We start from the raw sequence: 25194 nt of genomic DNA on the forward strand, positions 1-25194 counted from the left end.
GTGACTGTCTCCCAGTTTAAGGTTGTCTCTCCCACTACACTATGAGCATGACCAGGGCTTTCAGACCTTGCCTGCTGGTTCCCTGCTGTGTCCCGCGCAGCACCTTAGCGAGGGGACACCTAGGATGCTGTAACGGAGAGGCCCCCAACACAGCCAGAATAGCAGAGTCCATTTCTCCTGCAGGTGACCCAGCGGGCAGCAGACCACCTCCCTCCTTAGCCACACAGGACGTGACTTGAAACCTTCTCACAAGAGCAGTCCCACTCTCTGTGGCCTCAGCTCGCTGATCCAGTCTGCCTGAGACCCTCATTCTCCCAACAAGAGGCTCATCCACGTGGGTTCCCAAACCACAGCGTGAGCTCCCTGCAGGGAAGTCGGGATCTCACAACCACACAGGGCCGCCGCACACTCCTCCTCGCTTGTTGTCATTAACTGTTCCTTTCTACCTTCTCTGGCTATAGTCTACATCTGTCCACATCTCTGACCTTTGGGCAGGTTATTTGACCATTTGGTGCCTCCGTTTCTTCATCTGTAAAATGGGGACAAGCATAGTTCACCATCTGGGGCTGTTATAAGCATCAAATGAGCATAAAGCTTTTAGAATGGAATCGCACACGCTGGGTGCTCCTTAAATAATCACCAGCGTTACCATCTCTTTTGGTTCTCTCGACTTGGAGGTAGGTGGCAGATGCAGAAAGGAAGGACCAGAGGGCTGAAGCAGCTTGCCCAAAGCCACGTGGCTGACCCGAACCGCAGTGACCTCGTGGTAAAACTGGGGTGATGACAGCGTCCCCTCAGAGGGTTAGCGTGCCCTCACGCAATCAAGAGAGGGCACACAGGGCCGTGCAAAGCCCGCGCCCTGCCCTTCACGGTGCACACCCTGTCACCAGGGCCGGGAGCCACCAGGGAACCCAGCGCGCGGCTCCTGGCAGCCCCCGGGCCAGCTGCTTCTGTCTGGTTGGGGGCACAGCTGGGCCGCAGAGAGGCCCATTGTCCCGTCCTCTGGGCTCCATTGTTGGGGCCTCCTCCCGGGCCAGCCGGGGCTTGTCCTGGTCCCCGCGGGGCGGGCGGACGGGCTGGGGCCGGGACAGCGCGCGCACAGCTGTCCGGCTGTACCCCGGGGACTGGCCGCCAGCCCGGCTCCACGGAGCAGGGGACCGAGGCTCGGAGAGCCCAAATGACTCGTGTGCCTGTCTCGCGTCAGAGCCGCCAAAGGCTCGAGGGCGCGCGGGTGGCCGTGGGCGCCGTTAGGTCGGAGACTGCAGGGCCAGAGCCACCGCCCCCATCCCCACTTCACTCGCGGAAACAGAGGCGCAGGGCGCGGACGCCCGCCCAAGGTCGCGCAGAGACCCGCGCGGGGCGTGCCGGGAAGCCAGGAGTCCCGGCTCCCGCCGGGCGAGCGCAGCAGCGCGACAGCGCGGCGACGCCGCACGTTCGGAGCCTCTCTGACGCGCCGCGGCGGGCCCTCCCGCGGCCCTCCCCGAGGGGCGTGGCCTCCCGAGCCAGGCAGGATGCCACTGGGTATTTGTCTGCGGAAGGCGGGACTTGGCGCTTGATGGGCGTTGGGGGCGTGGCTTCCTGCTGACGGGCGAGCTCGGCGCAAGACTCCATCCCTCTGTGACGCAGGCGCGTGGGCGGGCGGGGTGGAGCGAGCCCGCTGGAGCTCCGCCCCGAGCGGAGGCGGCCGCGGCCGGGGGCGTGTCCTGGGCGGGGCCGCGCCCCGCCCCGCTTGGTCGCGGAGCGGTGGCCAGCGCAGGGAGGGCCAGGCCCCGGGATGTGAGTGCGGCGGGGTGGGGGCGCCGAGCCAAGCCCCCGGGGTTCCCAGGGGTCCCCGTGGGCGGGAGCGCGAGTGCGCGGGCGGCCGGGCGGGCCAGCCAGGTGCATGTCCAGGTATGGCGGGAGAGGGGGCGCTCGGGCCGGGTGCACCCAGTCCGGCCCCGCGCGCCCGGCCAGCTCCGCGCCACCTCTCTGCGGCCGGGGGGACCGGCGCCAGCCGCGGAGACCCGACCCGGGCGGGGGCCGGCGACATGCGCGGGGCTGCCGTCTGCCCTACCTCGGGCCCCACCAGCTGTGCTGAGGCCCCCGCATAGGCAGCAGCTGGAGCCGTTTCTGGTCCCTGTGAGGCGGCTGCGGAGGTTTGATGGGGGGGGGGTGTCAGCTGCTCAGCGGGGCCCGAAGTGACCCCCATCCTTGGCTCGGGGTTGGGCCACAGCCTGCGTGAGCCCCGACCTGCTTTTTCTGGGACTGTCACCCCCAGCTCTCACGGGTAGGGCACTTTCTGTGCTCTGCTGTTTAGATGCGTGATCTCAATCCTGGCAACCGCCACACGTCTTACAGTTGAGGAAAGTGAGGCCTAGGGCCACGCAGCTGTTGGGTGTAGTTGTCATAATGTGGAGGTGAAGCGCGGAGGCCTTGCAGCCAGACACACCTGGGTGCACGTTGGCTGCTCCACAGAGCAGCTGTGTGACCTTGGGCACACCTGGGCCCCTCTCCAGGCCTCCGGTGGGATGTGCTGGTGCCTGGCTGGGGTGGAGGGTGCGGGGCAAGAGCCAGTGCTCAGTAAGGAGCTGCTTTTGTCGTTCATGCTGTTGCTGAGTGGCCCTCTTTCTGCAGCTGAGGGAGCTAGTGGTACTGGGTCAGGGCTGTTTGGTGAATCAAAGTTGGCTGGCGGGGAGGGGAAGCTGCTTTCCACACTGAGCCTGCCCCATCTGTGTGTCTGTCCCTATGCATGTGGAAGGCCACACTCAACCCAACTGTACCAGCATGTGCCGGAGACACGCTGGCCCATTGTGTACTCACCGCGCTACAACATAACCTTCATGGGCCTGGAGAAACTGCACCCCTTTGACGCGGGAAAATGGGGCAAAGTGATCAGCTTCCTAAAAGGTATGGAAGGCCCCACCTGGGATGCTCCATCTCCTTCCTCCAACCCATCTGCCCCTCCCACGCCCTCCCTGCTGTCTTTCCCTAAGACGAGCTTCAGCCTCTCCCACCTCCAGTCTCAGCCCTCAGACTGCCTTCCACCCCTGCTGTCAAAAGAATCTTTCCAGTAGACTTCTAATCATGATGTGTCCCTGTCTCAAAGCTTCACTGACTCCTGTTGCTGTGGGCCTAAGTGCTGTCTCTGCCCTGGAGGCCCAGTAGAAAGGGAGCTGATTGATGATGGACACAGGGAAGCTGAAGTTTGCAGGAATCCAGTGTTCGTGCCCCACAAGCCCAGAGAGTCCAGGAGGTAGAGAACCTTTGCTCCAAGTCCATTGGTTACAAGTGGAGGAAATTGGGGCCCAGAAAGGCTAGGAAACCTGCCCGAAGTCACACAGCTGCTAAGTGGCAGAATCGGATCTGAAACTGAGAGCTCCAGGGTCCTACCCTTCATGGCTCATTCCACTGAGCACGATGATGCTCTGGGGAGCGCACTGTTTCCGCTGTGGTTTGTAATCCAGCGGTCGGGCTTAGGTGGGAGATTCAGGTGTCACAGTAGGCTAGTGCGAGAAGATTCTTCTCATTCCCTGTATCAGGGACTGTTTAACTGAGGGAGGTAGGAAATGTTACCTGAAGTGTTACCCGGCATAAGATGAAGCGATGAATATCTTCAGATCACACGGCCTTCTGATTATACCGTGGAGTAAGTTTCACTTGGGGGCTGGCCGTCTTTGTCACCGAAGCCCACCTCCCTTTTTAACAACAAGCCTCAGGCTCGGCATCTTGCAGAAAATCGAGTCAAATTAGAGATTAATGACACCGTTTCTGTTGTATTTGGTTTTGATTTTTGGCTACCTTCTGTTTATGGCAGTTGGTACTGGTCTCTGTGTGCAGTCGTGACCAGCGTGCGTGTTGAAGGAAGATAGGCCATAGGGAAGAGCCCCAAGGGCGAGACCCTGGCGAGGGAGCCGAGCCGCCCGCTCCTCCCTCACGGTTCTCTCCCTTCCTGACTGTGTTCCTTCCTGCTCTGTTTCCAGCAGACCCAGCCTGAGCCACTCCCCCCATTGCCCCTCCTGAGGCTCCTGTAGCGCTCCAGGAACAAGGGCTCCTTGTCTCCCTCATCTCTCAGCTGACAGCCCTCCTGGGTCCCCTCCCTCCTCTGAGGTGTGGGTGGAAAGGAGGCAGGGGCCACGTGGTGAAGGTGCCACCAAGAAAGGAGCTGGCCCTTTGCCTGAAGGCAGTGGGGAGCCATGGAATGTTCTGGGGTGGGGGAAGGAGAGTCCTCGCTGTATGTGGAGCTATGTGTAGGAAATGTGTGGAGCTGGCTGGTGTCTACTGAGGTTTGTTTCTGAGGCTGAGGTGTTAAAACAGGCCCCTTAGGTTCTGACATCACCGCTCGGATTTCCCCAGAACCCGGAGCACCTGGCCCTGTTCTCACTCTGCCCTAGAGCTCTACCTGCTCTCGGCCTCAGTTTGTTCTTTTGCAAAATGGAGCAACTCCTGTCTGGTGTACGTGAGGGGTGACGAAACAATGCCGTGTTTCCCAGACGTCAGTCATTTGCAAACCACTCTTGGGACCTTGCCAGCTCCTTGTGCCACCTGTTCCATTATTTACTTCATGTTTTTTATTGACTTAGCCTTTGTTTTAAAAGACTTAAATAAACTTGTTTCAAAATGAAACATTATGTCATCTAAATGGGAAAAGCCAGTTTCACTTGCCATAAATAGAAGGTCATGGAAAAAATAAATGCAGTGCAAACAGTGCAATTCGGTGGCGGCTGCTCACTGTTGCCTGCAGACATGAGACTGACTGCTGCTTTTTCTGGGTTAAAATGGGAGCCCAGCAAGGGTTAGGCAGGTGGGAAAGGGAGGCCACAGTGCCCCGAGCGGCCATGTATCATCAGAAGGTGGTGGGAGAATCAAGAAGAGCCTTTCTCACCTTGAGGGGCACGTTGTTGACCTGCGTGTCACCTGCCTCTGCAAGTTGTCCAGTCACAGCCGAGCTACCTCGTGGCTTGGGAAACACCAGGATGGCTGCGTGCACAGTGTCCTATGTCCCTGGCCTGAGCATCTGGCCGTTGTCCACACTGGCCTGGGAGGCGGCCTGTTCTCAATGCCCACGGGTCGGCAGTGCCCACCTTCTCCTGGGGCAGTCCCGACACAGGCCGAGTCTGCAGCGCGTGGGGGTCTGGGGCGGGCCTGCCCTGAGGTCGACAGGAACCAGAGTCCCCACTTTGTGGTTTCAGAAGAGAATCTTCTGTCAGACAGCATGCTGGTGGAGGCACGGGAGGCCTCGGACGAGGACCTGCTGGTGGTGCACACGAGGCGCTATCTGAACGAGCTGAAGGTACAGGGCCTTGGGCCTGGGGGGCTGCTGGCTGGGAGGAATGGCCAAAGGAGGGGCAGCTGAGCCTGGGCAAGCACAGCCTCAAGGGGCTCCATTCCTGTCCCTAGCCCAGAGGGACCATGTGAGTCGTGATCCCCAAGAGAAGGAGAGGTGTCATAAAAAGGGCAGGTACCAGGGAAGGCTAGGCTGCTCCAGGGGTAGTGAGCTCCCTGTCCCGGGGAATGTGAAAGCGGGATGTTCTCTTGGTGGAGATTGAATCTTCATAAAGGTTTTGGGCTTTTACATAAGTGACCTTCAATCTGCTCTCTGTGGACAGGCCTCAGAGACCCCTGCTGGGAGCATGGGTGCGGGGACCCCAGCCACTTGTCCCCATCCCACCAAAGCTGTTCCACTTTGGTCTATTTTTATATTGGGCTGAAGTTTAAGGTTGTATTCTAAGGACTCCTACTGCTAAAGAATTGTCAAAACTGTGGAGCTAAAACCTAGTTTGGAGCTCCCAAGGCCCAGCAGGGGATGTCAGCAGGGGCCAGGCAGGCAGGGGCGGTGTCTGGGGGACCGGGCAGCTCCTGGCCCTCTCCCGCGAGTGGCTGCTCCTCAGTTCCACCATGGGCCCTGCGGGGCCAGAGCGCCTGGCTTTCAAAGAGAAGCCAGAGGGGCCGGCTCTGTGGCCGAGTGGTTAAGTTCGCATGCTCCGCTGCGGCGGCCCAGGGTTCGGATCCTGGGTGCGGACATGGCACCGCTCGTCAGGCCACGTTGAGGCGGCGTCCCACATCCCACAACTAGAAGGACCTGCAACTAAGATATACAACTATGTACTGGGGGGGTTGGGAAATAAAGCAGGGAAAAAAAAAAAAACAAAAAGAAGCCAGAAATCCAGATGATGAAGTGACACTCCCGATTTCTTATTGTGGCCACTTGTGACCTCTTTTGAGAGGAGCCCACATCACCATGTCCTGGCTGAGGCTCTGAGAGCGGAGGCACTCAGTGAGTCCCGAGGTGAGGCAGAGGGGAGGCTGGGCTGGGGGCCGTGTCTGAACCTGGTGCTGCCAGCCTGCCCAGGTGGGCTCGGGGAGTCACAGGGTCTCTGCCCCCAGCAGTCTGGGGAACCTAACCCCTGACCTCCAGGCTTCCCAACTGGGCTCACTTTAGACTCAGAGCCATAGTGGCTGCCAGAGGTTGCCAGGTGGAAAAGCCTTGGCCCAGCAGGAGGCCCCACCTGCTAAGGTTAACCAAGATATCCTGCAGGTGTTGAGGGGACCCCAGGTGGGGTGTCCCATCTGGTCTCCCAGGTTCTGGCTCACAGCTGCCGTCGCCCTCCGCCCTGACTCTGCCTGAGCTGTGGGAATTCCAGATGGAGCATGAGTGTCAGCTCAGGAAAGATTACTATGTTGAAACCTGGCTCCTGGCAGAGAGAGGTGTTTGAGGCCCTGGCAGGGAGCCCGGCACTTGGCTGCCCTGGTTTCCTGGGGCCCAGACATGCGTGGTCACAGTCCACAGCCCTGGGGCTGGGCCGGTAGATCGCGCCTTCCAGAGTCCAGAGGCTGAGGGTAGGGGGCAGGGTGGAGTGGGCATGCCACGATGAGGCTGGGCGTGGGCTCTGGAGCCCTACCCATTGGAGCCTTCACGGGAGCTGTGCTAGGCTGACGGCATGCCTGGCCTTGGGCCCTCAAAAGCCTAAAGGCAGCTTACTATGTGATAGGTAATAATAAAAAATGTATTAATAGGTAGAGTCCCAAGCAGAAAATTAAGGTCCAGGGCAGGAGCAGAATTCAGATATGCCAACTGGAAGGATTAACCAGGATTGTGATCGAGCTGCATATTTGGCTTGGAGCTTCATGGCAGCCAGAGCAAAAGGAGAAACACGATGATCTCCATAGCACCTACGAAGATGAAGAAATATTCGGTCAGTCAACACATCTGAGTCGAATACTGACTCTATACTGGGTACAGAAAGAATAAGCGAACTTTCTGCTCCTGTAGAGTTGTGTTTTCGTTGTGAAAGACAACATAAAGAAGTAGCCACACAAGAAGATGTCAGAGAGTGCCGAGAGCTATGAAGGAAAAGAAAAAATAGAGAGTAACAGGGTGAAGGTTGGTTCATGTGGACTGGGTGGTCCAGGAGGGCCTCACAGAGGGGGTGAGGTTTGCACTGGGACTGAAGAATGAAGAACAGGTGACACTCCTGTGGAGCTTTGGAGGAAGAATGTTCCAGAGTCACAGGCCTGGAGGAGGAAGGGACTTGAGTGGCCAGATGGAAGGGCCTGAAACGCAGCGGCCTGTGATGTGGTCAGGGAGGCCCACAGCGCCAGGCCACACAGGGTCTTGTGGCCGTAGGAAGAGGCTGGGTCTTGTTCCAGGTACCACGGGAGGGCATGTGGTGCGACGTGCCCTTGACGCTCAGAGGAGACCCGTGTGCGTTTCCGGCACTGCCTGGCATCTGGGGAGCAGCTCGGGAAGGTCTGGTGTCTGCGTGTTGCTCTTTCCTCTGCTGTGGGCTCCCCAGAGAGGTGCCGCGGATTTCAAGGGTGCTTTTCCTTGCTTTTCGGTGCGTGCTGTTGAATGTCCACCTCTCCCCTGCCCCCACCCCTGTTCTGGGGCTCACGCCTGGCCCTGCGCGGCTGGGGCCTTCGGTGCTTAATAAACAGGGCACCGAAGGAGATGCAGTAGCCTGATGTTTGCCAGATCATGTCAATTCAGGCAAACAGATGTTTATTGAGCACCTGCTGTGTGCACGGCCCACAGCTGGCTCCATTGAGGTGGCAGTTGGGTTGGGCCGGCACGGGGATCTCGCCTTCTGCTGACCCTAGTGACAGTTTGCCATGGGGTGCAGGGTAGTGCGATAAAGATCTGACCTCTTGTCCTTGTGCCCGGGGCTGGGCGGTACTCCGACGGGTGTATCCAGCAAGTATTTGTGAGCACCATGCTCTGTTCCAGGTGTGGGGGAGACAGGATGCAACAAGAGATGGAGCTGCCGTTTGGTTGGGAATCAGCCAGTAGACACAATAAAGTCAACATTGTGGTGTGTTAGAAGGTGCTCCGTGCCGTGGGGCAAGTACAGTGGGAGGGGGTGGGGAGGCCTGCACTTTGAAGTAGGGAAGTCAGGGAGGGGCTTACTGAGGGAATGGGCTGTGTGGGCCTCTGGAGGAGGGCATTCCAAGCAGAAGGACTGGCAGGTGCAAAGGCCCCGAGGCAGAAATGGCTTCAATGTGTGCCAGTAACAGTGAGGAAGCCAGATGTGGCTGGCTCAGAGGGAAGGGGAGGGAGACGGGGAAGACGTGGGGTGAGAACATGGTCAGGGGCCAGACCACACAGGGCCTTGCGTGCGGCCATGGCCGTGATCTGAGGGAGGTGGGAGCCAGGGCGCGTTGAAGCAGAGGAACATGAGCTGAGCTAGGTTTTAACAGGATTTAACAGGCAGATGAGACGAGAACGGATGAGAACAGGCTGTCAAGACAAAAGCGGGCAGAGCGGTAGGCAGGAGGTCGTTGCAGGAATCCTGGTGAGACCTTGGGCTCCCGGACTAGGCTGGCAGCAGCCGCTGTGGGCTGGCGGGAAGTGGTAGGCTTTGGGGTTTGTTATGAAGTTGAAACAAAAGATTTTCTGTTGTTCAGACTGGGTATGCGAGAGAAAGAAGCCAAGGACACCTCGGAAATTTTGGCCTGTGCCCTGGGAAGCCTGGGCACGGCTCCCCGCGGCCCTGGGAGCCCTGTGGGAGACAGGGAGGGCAGGACAGGGCCCAGAGGGAGGGCGGAAGTCAGAGAGTCTCTGGGGGACCCGGACCCCAGGGCCTGCTTCTCTCCTTCTTACTTGTCTTCCCTGAGGGCCCCCCTCCCTTTTTTTTGTTGTGATAAAATTCACATAACATAAAATTAATAATTAACCATTTTAAAGTGTAAAGTTCAGTGGCATTTAGTACATTTATGGTGTGGTGCACCCACCACCTCCATGTAGGTCTGAAACATTTTCGTCGCCCCCAAAGGAAACCCCGTTCCTCCCTCCCTGTCTGCTCCTGTGACCACCAACCTGTGTCTCTGTGGGTTCGCCTTTTCTGGACATTTCACATACATGGAATCCTGCGATAATGTGGCCATTGGGGTTTGGCTGCTTTCACCAAGCACAGCGTTTTCCAGAATCGTCCACTTTGTAGCGTGTATCTGCGCTTCATCCCTTATGACGGCTGACTAATATTCCACTGTCCGGATAGCCCACATCTGGTTATCTGTTCGTCACCTGGTGGACATTTGAGTTGTTTCCAGCCCTGGGCCTTTGTGCGTAGTGTTGCTGTGGACGTTTGTGTACAGGATGCGTTTGAGTTCCTGTTTTCAACTCTTTTGCCTAAGAGTGGAATTGCTCAGTCATGTGGTGATTCTGTTTAACTCTTTGAGGCCCCACCACAGGGGTTCCCACAGCAGCTGCACGGGCTCTGCTCCTAACAACTGTGCACAAGGGCTCCAGTCTCTCTGCATCCTCACCAACACTTGTTATTTTCTGTTTTTTTGATTGTGGCCAATTTAGTGGGTGTGAAGTGGTGTCTCATTGTGGTTGTGATTTGCACTTTCCTGGTTGTTATGAAAGTGAGCACCTTTTCATGTGCTTCTTGGCCATTCACATATCTTCTTTGAAGAAATATCTATTCCAGCTGTTGGTCTATTTTAAAAATTGGGTCGTTTGTCTTTTTATTATTGAGTTGTAGGAGTTCCTTATATATTCTGGATAGTACATGATTTGCAAATAATCCTTTCTCCCATTCTGTGGGTTGTCTTTTCACTCGTGAAAAAGACTCATGTCTTCTTCCTTATGAAGTTTTAAAATTTTACCAAAGTTCCATTTATCTCTTTTTTTCCGTTTGATGCTTGTGCTTTTGGTGTCATATTTAAGGCTCCTTTGCCAGATTTAAGGTCATGAAGTTGTTTTCTTCTAAGAATTTTATAGTCTTAGTTTACATTGAGGTCTGTGCTCCATTTTGGGTTCGTTTTTGTATCTGGCTTGAGGTGAGCATCCAGCTTTGTCCCTTGGCGTGTGGACAGCCGGTTCCCCACCACCGTTTGTTACAGAGACGGTTCTTGCCCCGTTGAATGGCCTTGGTGCCCTGGAGACAATCAATTGGCCGGAGAGTATGGGTTTATTTCTGGACTCTCCATTCTGGTCACTTGATCTGTATGTCCATCCCATGCCAGCACCACACTGTTTTGATTACTGAAACTTTGTAGTAAGTTTTGAAAGTGGGAATTGTGAGTCCTCCAACTTGGTTCTTTTTCAAGATTGTTTTGGCTGTTTGGGGTCCCTTGAAATTCCATTTGAATTATAGGATCGGATTCTCCATTTCTGCAAAAGAGGCCATTGGGATTTTGAAAGGGATTGTGTTGAGATTAGATTAAGGTTATGGGTGAATGTGGAGAGTATTTCCATCTTTACAACATTAGATCTTCCAACCCATGAGCACGGGATGTGTTTGATTGATTTAGAACTTCTGTAAGTTCTTTCGGCAATGTTTTGTAGTTTTCAGTGTACAAGTCTTGCCTCTCCTTGGTTAAGTTTATTCTCAAGTATTTTATTCTTTTTGATGTTGTAAATTGAATTGCTTTCTTAATTTCCTTTTTGGATTGCTCGTTGCTGGTGTATAGAAATACCCCTGATTTTTATGTGTTGCTCTTGTATCTTGCAACTTTGCTGAATTCATTTCTTGGGTTTAACGGGGTGGGTGCGTGTATATGTGTGTTCTTTAGCATCTTCTACATGGAACATCATGCCAGCTGTGAAGACAGATAGTTTTACTTTTTCCTTTCCAACTCGGAGGGCTTTTCTTTCTTTTTCTTGCCCAGTTGCTCTGGCTGGAACTTCCAGTACCGTGTTGAATAGAAGTGGCAAAAGCAGGCGTCCTTGCCTTGTCCTTGATCTTAGACAGAAGGCTTTCAGTTTTTACTGTTGAGTGTGGTGTTAGCTCTGTGTGTGTGTGTGTCTGTGTGTGTCTATGTCTGTCTGTCTGTGTCTTTGTGTGTGTGTGTGTCTGTGTGTGTGTCTGTGTGTATGTCTGTGTATGTGTGTGATAAATGCCATGTCATGTGAGGGGCTCTCTTCTAGTCCCAGTTTTGATTGGTTTTATCAGGAAAGGCGCTGGATTTTGTCAGAGGCTTTTTCTGCAACTGAGATGATTGTGTGTTTTTTCCCCCTTCTCTCCTTTTGTTCCCACTTCCACTGTGGAAAGTTCTGGAAAGTTCTGTGGAAAGCAAGCAGTTGGGGCTCCATGTGGGTTGCGGCCAGTCTCTTCGGTGAGAGGAGTTCTTGGTTTGGGCCTCCGAGGGTAGGGGGTCCATCTGAGGAAAGCAGGTGGCTGGAGAGGAGAGTCCTGCAGCACTGAGTGCGTGGAGAATAGGTCCAGGGTGTCACCAGCCCCAGGTGTGTCCTGCTGTCTGTGGGGTCCCCAAAAGGCTGCCTGGGCCTGGAAGCTCTGCCACCTGGCCAGGCCCTGGGATGGAGAAGCTTGCCCCCTACACCCTTTGGTGGACGGTGGGCATCAGGCCGGGGTAAACCCCTGTGTCCACGTAGCTCCTTCATTCGTTCAGCACTGTCTGAGGTCAAGTTCCCTAGGGCAGTGGATCTCAAACTTGTGCAAGCATCAGAATGCCCTGGAGGCTTGTCACAGCGCAGATCCTGGGCCCTGCCCGGGAGTGTCAGATGCAGGAGGTCTGAGGCAGGCCCCAGCAACTGCATTTCTAACAAGTTCTTAAGTGACAGCACCACTGCTAGTCCAGGAACCACACGTGGAGGAGCACAGCCTGCAGTGGGGATCCCCGAGGGGCGAGCTGCCCCGCAGAAGGGAGGGGAGGAGCAGAGAGTGCGGGGGGAGAAGCTGGGTGCGGATGTGGGTTCGCCAGAGGCGTGGCCTCTGCCTGATCCCGCAGGGAGCTCTGCAGTGTGCTGTTTCAGGAGCAGGAGGCCAGGCTGCTGGCGCACCTTAACAGCTGGCACTGTGACAAGTTCTTCTGGGCTGGGGCAGCTGGGGTGGCCTCCTTGGGAGGGGGTGCAGGTAGGGATCTGGGAGAAGACCGACAGCCTGTGCCAGGAGCACCTGCTGTGTGCCAGGTGTCATTCTCAGCATCATCTTACGGCAGAGAATGAGCACCTGCCTGCCCTCTTGGAGCTGGTGTCCTGCCGGGAGAGGCAGGTAACAATAGCGACACACTGTCACCTCAGGGCGAGACAGGTGCTGTGCAGAAAGAGGAGGCCAGGGCTGGGTGGAGGGGCCCAGGTGGGTACTTAGGGTTGGGGGGTGGGGATGGGCCTCTCGGATGGGTCTAAGTCCTCACTCCAGGCCTGGTGGGGAGGAGCCCCTGCTGCATGGTGAGGAGATGGGGAGACCGAGGCACGGGGAAGTGGAGGGCCGTGCCCAGATTCACACAGCAGTGGTGGAGCCTGGAGTTGGACCAGTTCGACTCTGAGGAGGACTTCTGAGCCCTGTCCCCACCCCACCCCCAATCCAGCCCGTCTGTCGATGCCCCTGCCTGGGGCCAGGCTCTCAGAGGACCTGACCCGCTGGCAGATCGGGGCAGCCCCACCTCAGCCTGCTGCACGCCCCAGATAGAGGGTCAGTGGCCTATGCTGTGGCACCGCCCTGCCCTCCCTCCCCCGCCACATCTACCACTCAGAGCTGTCACAGGCCTCAGACCACACAGCCTGCCCTACCCAGGCCCCACAGCCTCACCTCCCTTATCTTCTCCCCTTGCCCCGGGGCCGAGCCTGAGCCACGGTCTGGCCCACGTCTCTGTTTATTTTTCACATGGCACTGATGGTTTTTTCTAGACCAGCCCTGTCCGACAGAACTTTTTGCAATGAGGGAAATGTTCCAGAAGGGCTATGTTCAGTCCAGTGGCCACTAGCCGCATGTGGCTTTTGAGTACTTGAAATATGGCTAGTGTGACTGAGGAATACAATAGTAATTTTTAAAAATTTTAATAATTTGAAATTATACACAAGTAACCGCGTGTGGCTGGCAGCTACTGGGCTGGAAGGCACGCGTCTAGAGCCTCAGTAGGCCTCGTCCCTGCCTTGCCCGGAAGCTGCAGCTGGGCCGAGTGGGAGGCTGGCATGCGCAGCCCCATCTCACTGTCGGAGGTCTGGACCCCTGGCGGACGTGTGCCTTCTCCTGTGGGAGCGGGTCCCCTTGGCTGAGTCCTATACGTGCTTCCGGTGACTTTATGCCCGGCCGTGTAAAATTCAGTCTCCAGCTCAGAAGTTCCCAAGTGTGTCCCACGAGTCCGCAGCTTGCGAAAGGTGGGCACGTGTTACGTGAAAAGCCGAGGGGCAGGTAGAGGTTTGTGGTCAGGAAGTTTGGGAAACACTGCGCGAGGCCGAGTTAAGGACGCAGACCTTCTCAGAGCTGTCGACGAAAATAATCCATAACTGATCTATAAATGAAAATTTGAGTGAGTTTATTCTGAGCTTAAATCTGAGGATTATAACCCGGGGCCTTTCTTCCCGAAGGAAGAAAGGGCACGAAAGAAGTGGGGTGCACAGACTGGTTATATACCCCCAGAGAGGATGTTTCACATAGGATTGAAATGTCCCTTTTACGATAGTCGCGAGACTGCTCTGTCGGCACAGCGATTGATGGAAACAGCAGGTAGGTCTTCTGTCTCAGTGACCACAGCAGGGTGGCAGTCTGTTGTCTCCAGCTGAGTGGTCACAGGTGAGCTGGGTGGTCAAAGATGAGTGCAGCAATCAGTTCCTAGCCTAAGGAAAGATGCTTATCCCTAAGGAAATGCCAATGTGGGGGGAAGTTGCACCTTTATCTCCAGGGCCTTTGTTCTGGCCATAGGAAATGTCTAAGCAGATATACAATGCGTGCTCAACAGCCACAGTCAGGCCCTTGTGGAAAAAACAAAGTCAGGCCGAATTAGGTTTATACCAAATGGTTTCCTCATATACTCCAATATATCCTATTGCTTGCCATTTTTATTTGTCAGAGCCTTTAACGTGCTGGAGTGGGCTATGAATTTCCAAGAGATGGACAGCATAAGCAATGTTTCCCAAACTTATTCGGCCGTGGAACCCTTCCTTGATGGAGTGCAGGGATAGCCAGATGCTGTGGAGCACACACAGAGAACTGCGGTTCTCATGGGGGTGTGTGTGTTGGACCCTGAGCAGGTTGGGAGAGGCTTCACTGCCTTTCAGTCTCTGTCCCCTGCTGGCTTGCCCCGGGAGGGAGGTGTGACTTCCTGTGTCCTGCAGGGGCACATCTGTTTGTTGACTCCTTTATTCATAGAAAACGGTGGCTCCCTGCCTCCCACACTCCAGGCTTGTGGGGCGGTGGGATTGTGTGACGATAGGCAGAGCTGGCCCCTGCCTCCTCTCTGGGTCTGTCCCCAGCCCCCAGCCCAGTGGCAGTGGCCATGCATCCCAGCTCTGTCTCATGGGACCCTCGCAGCCTCAGCTCCGCTCCGTGCTCACCTTCCCTGTAACCTCCTCTGCTCGGCCCCCTGGGCACCTCTGCGTCCGGCCACCGCCGTCCCAGGACAGCCCTCAGCCATCCCCGTGTTGGAGTCCTGAGTTCCAGCCTTCCATCCTGGACCTCTCTGTCCGCCCGTGCCCCACATGCTGCCTGTTAACCGCCCCCATCTCCACTGCCCCAGTCCCTCATCATCCTCCCTGGGGCTGCTCCTGCTCTTCTTCCCTATTTGGGCCCCTGCTGCCCCTAGAACGGCTCAGGAAGCACTGTGTGATGGCTCCCGGCTGCCCTGCCGAAGCTGTCAGAGCCTTCGCTGGCAGGCGGCCTGCATGATGAGCACCACCCGTGCCAGCACCCTGGTCTCTACCTGCTGCCCACAGTCGTCTTTCTGCCTTGACCCTACACCTAGGTAACTCCTCTTCGCCCTGCATCTCAGCTTTGATGTCACCACCTCCAGGAAGCCTCTCTGGCCGCCGCCAGCCCTGTTCTTCTCCTCACATTGCATGTAAACGCCTCCCTACTGGGCTGTGAGCCATCCTGAGTGAGGACAGCACTAGCCCCCCTGGGGGCCTGACACCTAGCAGGCACTTAGTAAACATTTCTAAAGTGCCCTGGCCTCTCCGAGGCCCTGCCCAGGGTCCGTGGGGAGCAGGGCGTGGCCCAGGGTGCATCCTCAGCCAGGCAGGAGACGGTTCTGGATCTGGGTGCATGGACGTTTGCCCAGGGCTGGGGGGGTCACAGGGAAGGCTTGGGGCAGATGCCTTGCGGGCGCCCCAGGCCCTCCCGCCCTGCAGCGCAGACGAAGGCATGGCGCCCTTTCTGAAGAGCAGTCTAGTTCCCGGGGGGTGAAGAGGCCGCGCTGTGCCGGGGAGCAGGAGCCTGGCCCCCAGCCCTGGCTCTGTCGGGGGCTCGCTGTGTGACGTTGCGGGGAGAGCCTCCGTGCCGGCCCTTCCCAGTCCGGTGTGGCTGCTGGGTCCAGGTCTGCAGGCTGCCTCGGAGGCCTCTGCAGCTCTCACTGCAGGCGCACGAGGGCAGCCGAGGGCTGTGGAGTGCTGAGGGATCTGGGCGGACACAGCTGTAGGAAAGCGTTCAGTGTCACCGCTCTCTGCGGGGCCCGGAGCTCTTGGGGGCTGCACGGGTGGGGCTCTTGTTTCCTCCCACAGGACCTGCGTTTGACCGGGGTTCAGCAGGGCACCTTGAAACTGCCATTCGAGGGAATCGGCCTTCCCAGCGGCTGCCTCTGAGCTCTGGGCACAGCAGTGGGAGGCCAATGGCCTGCGTCTGTCTCCACAGTGGTCCTTTGCTGTCGCGACCATCACAGAAATCCCCCCTGTCATCTTCCTCCCCAACTTCCTTGTGCAGAGGAAGGTGCTGAAGCCCCTTCGGACCCAGACAGGAGGAACCATAATGGTAGGTGGGCAGGCAGGCTGGAGGAACGGCTGGGCTGGGGACCCCCACACCCGGGCTGCTGCCCCCGCTGGCATTGGCCCGCCCTGGGCTCTTGATCTGGAATGGCCTCCTCCCACTGAGCAGTGGGACAGAACCCTAAACATTTCTCAAATCCAGCAACAATGACCCTTTCTCCCAAAGCCTTTCCCACCCCATCTGGGACATTAGAATTCATTGTTTCTCCCCCGACTTCCTGTTAGAGTTACTGTGTTGGCTGGTATGTAAGATATACCCCCATTCCCCTAAGGGCGTATCCTACAACTATGGCTCTTATGGGCTCCACTTTAAGATGGAAAACCAAACCCCCATGGCATCAGTGGTGGGTGATGGTCCCCTCGCCCCGTCGTGGGTGCGGCAGTGAAAATGCGCATGGCAGAATTGTGTTTCGCACCCTGTGTGTGGCTTTCTTTAACATTAGCTGCAGGCTGCGGCGTTGGTTGGAGGTGGAGGGATGTTTCAGATTTGAATGGACGATGATCTCACCCGACCTGGATCCATACCTAGTGATCCCTGTCAGTGTCTTTCTAGCTTTGCAAATTTGTACATTGTTTTTAGCTTATCAGAATATTACTGGTCAGCCCAAAACTACGCTTTCCTGCAGGATCTCTGTATCCGGTTGACTGTATCTCCGTGATTAAGAAATTGTCTGTTTTCCCTTTGAGACCCGCATTAAAATCATTGTCAGCTCCCGTGTGATCATAAGTACTTAACTCGCACTTCTCCCAGTTTCCTCGCAAACTGCCGAGGAACTCATGCCCCGTCCATCTCATGTGCCCGCCAGTCTGGTGCTGGCTTCTGGGACTGAGTCTGAGTGTGCCGGGGGCAGGTGCCTCCTGGACCCAAACCTCGGAGCTCACTCCCCTCAGAGCCGGCTGGAACGGCATTTGTGGAGTGAATGAGTAAATCAGTGAATGAGTGCGTGGAGGAATCGGTTGTCTGCGCCCCTCACCCTGTGCTTATCTCCAAAGGCGGGGAAGCTGGCCGTGGAGCGAGGCTGGGCCATCAACGTGGGTGAGTGCTGGCCAGCCTGGCCTGGCCGTCCTGGGGGCAGGGAGCGGCAGGGGGACCCCGGAGGTGGCAGCTGTGAGTCAGAGGCTGTGCTTCCTCCCCAGCTACCCTGAGCCTCCTTAGTGAGTGTCTGGAGGTGGGTGTGCAGCTACCTGGTGCCTGGGAGGGACCAACCCTTGCCTCCATCTGGTGTGGGATCCTTATCTAAAAGAGTTCCCCAGGTGGCTCCCCACACCTGCCTTTGCATACTTCCAGTGATGGAGAGCTCACTCCCAGAAAGCCTGTGCCATGTGCTGGGCATCTTTGCATGGGGCTGAAACCTATAGAGTTTCAGAGGCTCCCCTGGAAGGCTCTGTCAGTCCCCTGGGCCCTGGACAGCCTCTGGGGGCTTGGTCATGTCGTGGTGGGTGGACAGACCCAGGGTCAGTACCACCTCCCCCTCAGGGGTCCTGGGGCCAGCATTTCCCAGTCCCATGGGCTCGCCCACGAGATTGGCTCACGGGAGTGCTGCTTACATTAGTCTTCCTTGTCCCTGTCGTTGTCCTTCACGGAAGCTCAGCACTTCACAGTTTGCCAAGCCCTGTCCCCTCTGGCCTTTCATTTGAGTTGGGCATAATTGTCAGTGCCATCATATCAATTTGGAAATGGATGTTGAGAGAGGCCTGCTCAGTAGTTTGCTCAGAGCCCCATAGGAGGGACCCCCCACTTTTGCCTGTGAGCTCTGCAAAGCCAAGGGCTGGGTCTCTTCCACCTTGGTGTCACCAGGTGCCCAGCGTTAGGTCTGGCATAACCATGATGTTATGACACTCTGCTGAACTAATAGATGAATAATGCCTACCCTGCGTGTCTACAGCAGGGCTCCCGCAAGGACCCAGGCTGCCCCTTCTCCCATGGGAGGTGTTATGGCCTGGTGGAAGTTAAGAGTCCACGTCCTGATCCAGCCTGGGTTTGAATCTTGATTCTGCCATTAGCTTGCTGTGTGACCCCGGGCAAGTTGCTGACCCTTTCTGTGTCTCAGTTTCTTCATCTGTAAAATGGAGATGATGATAATAGTGCTCCTCCCTGGGCTGTGGGGAGGCTTCAGCGAGCTCAGTGCCAGGTTAGGAGTTTGTTATTGGCTGTTATCTCATCGTTATGATCCAATGATGGCCTCCTGGGTGGTGGAGGAGGCAAGTCCCTTGTGTCCGTGGGCCCTAGCTTCACCCTGACAGATGGGACCGTTGTTAGGCTCCATTTCAGGCCGCTGCAACTCAGGTTCTTGCTCGGGTTGCAGGGGGATGGGTCTCTGCGGGCACTGGGGCTCTGAGGCTGTGCCTTCAGGGCTGGGGGATGGTGGGGGCTGGACCTATGGCTGCCATGACCAGCATAGGGGGTCCTTCCTGACCGCCCCTTCCTGGCATGGGGCATCGCATGGAGGCAGGCCCAGCTCTGGGGCAAGGAGCAGCTTTCTGCCTTGGGAAGGGTGAGCTCCCGTCCTTGGGGGGTGTGGCGGGTACTGGGGCTGACTTGTCAGGATGTCCTGAGAGGTCTCTTGCTCTGGGCAGGGGTGGCCATGGGGGCAGAGCAGCCTCCTGCCCCAGGGATGGTGACATGCCCAGGTACTCAGTTCACTTTCCAGCCTGGAGCCGCAGGAGCCCTCCTGGGAGCTGAGCGGGGAGGGGACGCTAGGGAGACAGAGGGGTCGGGAGTACCTGGGCCGAGTCCTTGAGCCTGGCCCTGACCACACCCATGTGTGCCCCCCACAGGTGGCGGCTTCCATCACTGCTCCAGCGACCGGGGCGGGGGCTTCTGCGCCTATGCCGACATCACACTCGCCATCAAGGTGTGCCCCAGAGCGTGTGGGGGCTCGCCTCCAAGAGCCCTCCCTGGAATCCCCCACTTCCCCCCAATTTGGTGTTCTCACCCCGCATTCTGGAGAAGGGCACTGGAGCTCAGAAGCGGGAAGCTCGCCGGGGTCACCGAGCCGGGCTGGGACTCACACCCACATCTCACACTCTGTCCTGCGCTCCTTGTGAGGGAAGGGGGCGTTGTCGCCTCACCAGTGGCAGGGGGCTGGAGGGGAGCAGCAGACAGCGACAGTGTGAGAAGGGCGTCGCTGCAGGCGGGTGAGGAGGAGCTGGAGAGACCAGGAATGACCACAGTGGTGATGGTGTGATGACAGCAGCTGGCAGTCGCTGCAGGCCCCAGCCTGTGCCGGCCTGTTCTCCATGGCTCCCCTCGTTTGAGCCTCGTATATTCCAGATGAGGAAGCCGAGGCCCAGAGAGGTGGTCTGTCGGCCTCCAGAGCTCCCCCTGACCACTCTGTGCCTGACCTTGCGCTGGGCGCCAGGAGCTGACCGGTGGGGTCCCAATCCTCACGGGGCAGAGAGGCTCCTGGTGGAGGGGGGGCAGGTCAGCAGACCCTGGCCGTTGGAGAGGGGCTGCACCAGAGATCTCCTGGAGGCCGGGGCAGGGGAAGGAGGGCTTCCCAGGGCCTGGCTTTGTAGGATGAGGCAGAGATTTGAGGGGAGGGTCCCCAGGGTCCCCCCCTCAGCCCTCACATGTTTCCCTGGGAATCCTGTACTGTGGCTGAGGGCCAGCCCGACTGTCCCCCTTACCTCCTGACCTCCAGCCCTTCAGGGCACAGCACATGCCCCCTCTTCCAGGGAGCCTTCCCTGACCACGCACACATGCTTCTCTTGAGCCACACAGCTCTCCTGGGCACGCGCCGTCTTTGTCTGGTGGCCTGATGACCCACAGGCATGCGTGGCTTCCTGCCCCACCCCCTCGCCAGCTAGGGGTCCCTGAGGGCTGCGTCCTCTGGTGTGCTTGCGTTCTCAGCTCTCCCCTCTCCTTCCCTGGGCAGTTTCTGTTTGAGCGAGTGGAGGGCGTCTCCAGAGCCACCATCGTTGATCTGGATGCCCATCAGGTGAGTGCCCTGTGGGGATGGGGCTCTCGTGGGACCGCCGCCCCAAGCTCCCTGCCCGTGGCCCCAACAGCCTGTCACGTAGCTCCACACTGTGGGGCTTCCCTCCCGCTGGGAGCATCGCTGCGCCCCAAGCCAGCCTTCTGCCGCCCCACCCTAACCTCCTGCTTCTCCCTGCTGCCCGTCCTGCATCACGGGCTGGAGCCTGAGGGTCCGTCTTTGCCCCTCTACCTCTCAGTCCAGCCAGGGTGGCACGTCCTCCTTGTTGCCCTCCCTCCTCCTGACCGCCCCCACACAGCAGGCTGATGGCTCTTCTAAAACTCAATCTTACAATGCCTCTTTCGTGCTCTAAACCTTGCTGTGGCTCCCCAGTGCTTCCTAGTCGGTTTGCACAGAGCTGATGAGCACTGTGGACTTGGCCCTCAGGTGAGCACTCACTCACAGGATTTCAGGGTTGCTCAGTCCCGAGGCCACTGCTGAGGACCTCACTGCCTGGGGTGAGGTGCAGGGCCTCTTCTCCCAACGGCAAACCCAGGGCTCGCTCCTCTGGTCAGAGACAGGGCAGGGCTTCTGATGGGCTCTCCAGGGCTCTTCCTGCACCCCTGCTCTTGTGGCTTTGTGCTGGTCGGGGCCTCTTCCCAGTTCATGTGACACTGAGCTCCTGAACCAGGTCCCACGTGCACAGTCCTTTGCAGCTTACCTTTCACATCCCTGATCCCATCACAGACTTGAGAGGGTGGTGCAGCCGGGATTCTGGCCTTGTTTTCAGAGGGGAAGGAACTGAGAGGACCAGGGCTTGCTCATGGTCACACTAGAACGTCATGGGGCCAGGTTTTGAGGTTTAATCCCAACTCTGCCGCTTAACAGTTGTGAGAACTTCAGTCCCCCAGGGACAAGCCATCCTGCTCAGGAACTGGGGCGTTTCCTGGGGTGTGGTTGGAGCATACTGGCCTTGCCAAGGGCACCTGCCGGTGAGCGGCTTTCGTGTCCTTCCCACAGGGCAATGGGCATGAACGGGACTTCATGAATGACAAGCGCGTGTACATCATGGACGTCTACAACCGCCACATCTACCCCGGGGACCGCTTTGCCAAACGTAAGCTGCCCTCTGCCCCGAGGTCTGCACTGCATTCTTGTGTGGATGAGCCTCTTTCTCCTGAGTGTTTCCTACATACTGGGCCTGCAGAAGTCACTTCGTTTATCCTCAGCATCCCTGTGCAGTGGGCGTCAACCCATTTTACAGATGGGGAAACTGAGACCTGAAGAAGTCTCTTGACCCACCCAAGATCACATAAACCTGCCCAATAAACTCCTGTATGGGTCCTTATATTAGGGGTAACCACCAGAAAAATGAAAATAGAATCTTCTTCTAGATAGGCGCCTGTTTGGTAGAGAACATGAAATGACGAAAAAGAAACAAGGGGAAAGTATGATAAATAGAAAATAGAAGATAGTAGAATTCAGTTCGAATGGAATAGTTGTTAAAATAAATGCAAGAGGGTTAAACTCACCAATCAAGAGGCAGAGACGCTTAGACGAGCTTTGAAGACACAGGAGCCCGCCCGCTTTGCAGATAGGGGACATTCATGCAGGAAGTGCTAGCGAGTCAGCTGTGGGTAGCTCAGTCGCTGGGGTGGCCCAGGGGAGCAGTTTCTGAACCGAATCTCAAATGTGCCCGCTTTGGGCATGAAGGCCTGGTGCGGCGTCTGCGTGTCTGGGCACGGGCTCAGCGAGGCAGTGAGATCAGACTCGCCAACATGGGTCCTAAATCCCCTGGGGAAGGTGTTTGGTCTGCAGTCCCTTCTCTCCTTTGGGTTCCTGCTTTGCAGCTCTTGTGCTCTTTTCAGCTTAGTTTTGGGTGAAATGAGAAGTGAGTAGTGCTGGAGTCAGACCAGTTTCCAGTCCTGCCTCAGGCACTGACGGTGACCCGGGCAATCTCTGCCCTCCTGAGCCTCGGTTCCCTTCTCCCTGTCAGAGGCCATCAGGCGGAAGGTGGAGCTGGAGTGGGGCACGGAGGATGACGAGTACCTGGGTAAAGTGGAGAGGAACCTCAAGAAAGCCCTCCAGGAGCATCCACCCGACGTGGTGGTATACAACGCGGGCACCGACGTCCTGGAGGGTGACCGCCTTGGGGGGCTGTCCATCAGCCCACAGGTATGTCTCGACCCTGGGGGGTGGGGCAGGGTCTGCTCTGGGGACTCAGCACCAGGGAAGGTGGGCAACACTGGTGCCTCTCCTGATGTCAGAGAGGGGCTGGGTGAAAGGAGCAGCAGTCTGGAGCAGGGCTAGACCTGCAGGAGGACTTCCAATGCCATGAGGATGCCTGCCTGTCTGAGCCAGCCTTCTCCCTCCCCTCACAGGGCATCGTGAAGCGGGACGAACTGGTGTTCAGGATTGTCCGAGGCCTCCAGGTGCCCATCCTCATGGTGACCTCGGGCGGGTACCAGAAGCGCACGGCCCGCATCATCGCGGACTCTATCCTTAATCTGTGTGGCCTGGGCCTCATCGGGCCCGAGACACCCAGCGTCTTGGCACAGAACTCAGACTCGCCTCTGCTGCCCCCTGAGGTGCCCTGACGGCGCTGCCCTTCCCAGTGACGCCCTGCCCGCCTCCCGCCCCCCCGCCCCGCTTCTCCTTCTAACTGCAGGGGGCAGTGGGGCAGCCCCAGGGGCCTCAAGGGCGCTCCTCCACTGTCCTCCCTGGGATCGGAGGGTTGGAAGGCAGAGCCTGAGACCCAGGAAGACCCCTCGGGGTTGTGGGTCTGACCAGGCCCTGAGGAGGCAGGCAGCTCGCTGAGTGGGGGCAGGTGAGACTCCTGGGGGCCTCAGGGTGGGCCCTAGGGTTTGGGGTGTGATGGTTTTCAAAAAGGTCGGACTCATTTCAGACTGAGGAAGTTTCCATCTCTACTGTGGTTGGGCCTCCATCCCTCCTCGTCAGTGGTGTGATTTGTTCCACCCTGTCCCCCTCACCTCAGGTGGGCGGGAAGAGCTATGGGCGCCAGTGTGGGTGGGCCTGAAAGCCAGGTGCTGGAGCCAGGCTTCCAGGGGCCCTGATCCTGGATGTGAGGGGTAGCAAGGAGGGGGTGCAGGTGCGTTTTCCTGCCTGGTGCTCCCTTTCAGCAAAGCGAGGGCTGGGGCTGCCTTCCCGGAGCCCTCAGTGCTGATAGGGGAGGCCGCGGAGCCTGGGCCCTGCTTCAACAGTTCTGTTCAGGGAGAGCGGCAGGTTTGCGGGAAGAAGGCTTGGCTCGGGGATGGGCCTCAGCAGACTCGAGGGGAAGGCTGACCCCGGTGGGGAGGGGGCCAAGGAAGGCGAGGCCCTGACGGGGACATTGGGCATGGGCCAGGTGGCCAAGCCAGGCCCTGTGGGAACTGCGGCCCCAGGTGGGGACCAAGGTTCTGGGGAGGCCAGGCTGGAGTTGCTGGAGGATGGCAGAGGGTCTCCCTCCTGGCCGGCAGGTTGTGAGAGGAGGGGCTGGGCCAGCCTCCACTAGCTCTCCCCAGAGTGCCCAGGCCCTGGCTGTGCTCCATGTCCAGGATCCCAGGGGGGCCCTGTGTCCTTAGCTGTGCTCTGGAGGGGACGCTCAGTGCCCCCAGGGGAGCTGGGTGGGGAGTGTCCGCCCTCCATTGCCTGGGCGTGTTCCTAGACAGTGGTCTGAGGTGGGGGTGGGGGGGAAATTGGGCCAGCTGAGGTGTCCCCATCCCTGATCAACCCCACTGATGGGGCTCGTGTTCTTTACTGTCTGGGGGTGCTCCTGCTTCCTCCCACGCCCTCCCCCCTCTCCCTCACCGCTCTGTCTGCCGAGGGGTGGAGAAGGGTGCCAAGACCACAAAGTCTAAGATGCTGACCCCCTGGGACCAGCCCTGAGGACTGACACACACCTGGACCCCTCACCTGCTCAAAGATGCTGACTCCCTGGACCAACCCCGAGGACTAACACACACCTGGACCCCTTACCCGCTCTTGCCGTTGGTCTCCGTGTGTGACTCGCGGTCCTAACATCCCTTCCTCTTCCACGCCAGCCGTGACATTGGGGCGGGCGGCGGATGGGGCTCATCACGGTGAGCTGTTCATAGAGAACCGTGAAGGCTCTGGATGAAAACTGGCTACTGTGTGTTCTTGAGGTCAAGAAGCCCTACCCCTAACGATTAAAGGAAATAAAGATTAAAATTCACATAGCAGGAGGCCTGACACGGGGTAGCTGCCCAATAAATGCTGGTGTTCTGTTCTGTCTTCAGAGTCCTGTGAAGTAGGTCATTATTCCCACTTTACAGGTGAGGCACCTGAGACTCAGGGAGGAGGTGGCCCCGGGCCACACGGCTAGTGAGTGACAGAGCCAGATTCCACAGCATGTGCTCTCAGCTGCCTCAGATTTGGCAAGGGGCGGGGGGAGGGGTGTTGCTCTCCAGGGTCCAGGGTCAGGAGAGTGTGGGGATGTGAGAGCAGGCAGGGCTGGGCTGTGATGGTGGCTCTATGCGATGTGGGAGGCAGCTAGGGGGTCCTGGCAGGGCCGTGGCTGGAGGGGGTTTCCTAGCTCTGGGCTGTGTTTGGAGCCCACGGGGATGGGCTGCCCTGAGCTGGGGCAGGTGGGGAGGGAGAACCTTGTCCTCAGCCTGGCAGTGACCAGGGCATCCTCAGAGTTAGTCGCACAGCCTGGATGGGGAGCAGGGAAGTCCCTTCGAGGGTCAATGCCAGGGACGAGGACATCAGACGAAGACATCACGGGGTGGCAGGCTAGGGTCCAGCTCAGCCCTGTGCTAGGTGTGAGGAGGAGGATGAAGGCTGACAAGTGGCAGGCCTGTTCCAGTCGCTCAGCGGGAATTACCTCTGGAACCCTACAGCATTCTGAGCTGACAACTGTTGGAGTCTCTGTTTTACAGAGGCAGAAACTGACGCGTAAAGGGGTAGTTGTTAACTCAAAGCCCACAGCCAGTAAGTGGAGGAGCGAGGATTTGAACCCGGGCCCCAGCTCCAGGATCCACGGCCATGTCCTCGTCTGTGCGGTGGGGCCATTAAGGATAAGCCACTACAGGGTGGTTCTAGGAATAGACACCTTCCTATGCGGGATGCACTTAGCGTGCACTTAAGCACCTGGTGAGTGCCGGTCAGGTTAGTGATGCT

At 57.8% G+C, this 25194-nt stretch overlaps 1 protein-coding gene across 6 annotated transcripts; it reads left to right on the forward strand.

Annotated features, from left to right (window-relative positions):
• The first annotated feature begins 1713 nt into the window (after positions 1-1713).
• HDAC11 (histone deacetylase 11) lies at positions 1714-24310 on the forward strand. Of its 6 annotated transcripts, none has more exons than XM_046677081.1 (10): positions 1714-1776; positions 2738-2886; positions 5169-5269; positions 16008-16124; positions 17132-17174; positions 18917-18993; positions 20017-20079; positions 21076-21172; positions 22052-22230; positions 22437-24310. In XM_046677081.1, coding segments are annotated over exons 1-10 (1044 nt in total). In that variant the 5' UTR covers positions 1714-1774; the 3' UTR covers positions 22653-24310. The 6 variants fall into 6 exon arrangements, with proteins under 6 accessions (XP_046533037.1, XP_046533028.1, XP_046533047.1 ...); XM_046677072.1 differs by lacking the exon at positions 1714-1776 and adding an exon at positions 1806-1890; XM_046677091.1 differs by lacking the exon at positions 1714-1776 and adding an exon at positions 1860-1878.
• The last annotated feature ends 884 nt before the right edge of the window (positions 24311-25194 follow it).

This window comes from Equus quagga, chromosome 1 (assembly GCF_021613505.1).
Source record: "Equus quagga isolate Etosha38 chromosome 1, UCLA_HA_Equagga_1.0, whole genome shotgun sequence".
In the NCBI taxonomy this organism is placed as follows: Eukaryota; Metazoa; Chordata; class Mammalia; order Perissodactyla; family Equidae; genus Equus; species Equus quagga.

What these genes read in the sequence shown, in the direction of transcription:
- HDAC11 (XM_046677065.1), top strand. Translation starts at nt 2,508, where the DNA reads ATGTGCTGGTGCCTGGCTGGGGTGGAGGGTGCGGGGCAAGAGCCAGTG. An exon ending in AGTGATCAGCTTCCTAAAAG is followed by an intron (nt 2,887 to 5,168) that starts GTATGGAAGGCC and finishes TTGTGGTTTCAG; the next exon opens with AAGAGAATCTTCTGTCAGAC. An exon ending in ACATCACACTCGCCATCAAG is followed by an intron (nt 18,994 to 20,016) that starts GTGTGCCCCAGA and finishes TTCCCTGGGCAG; the next exon opens with TTTCTGTTTGAGCGAGTGGA.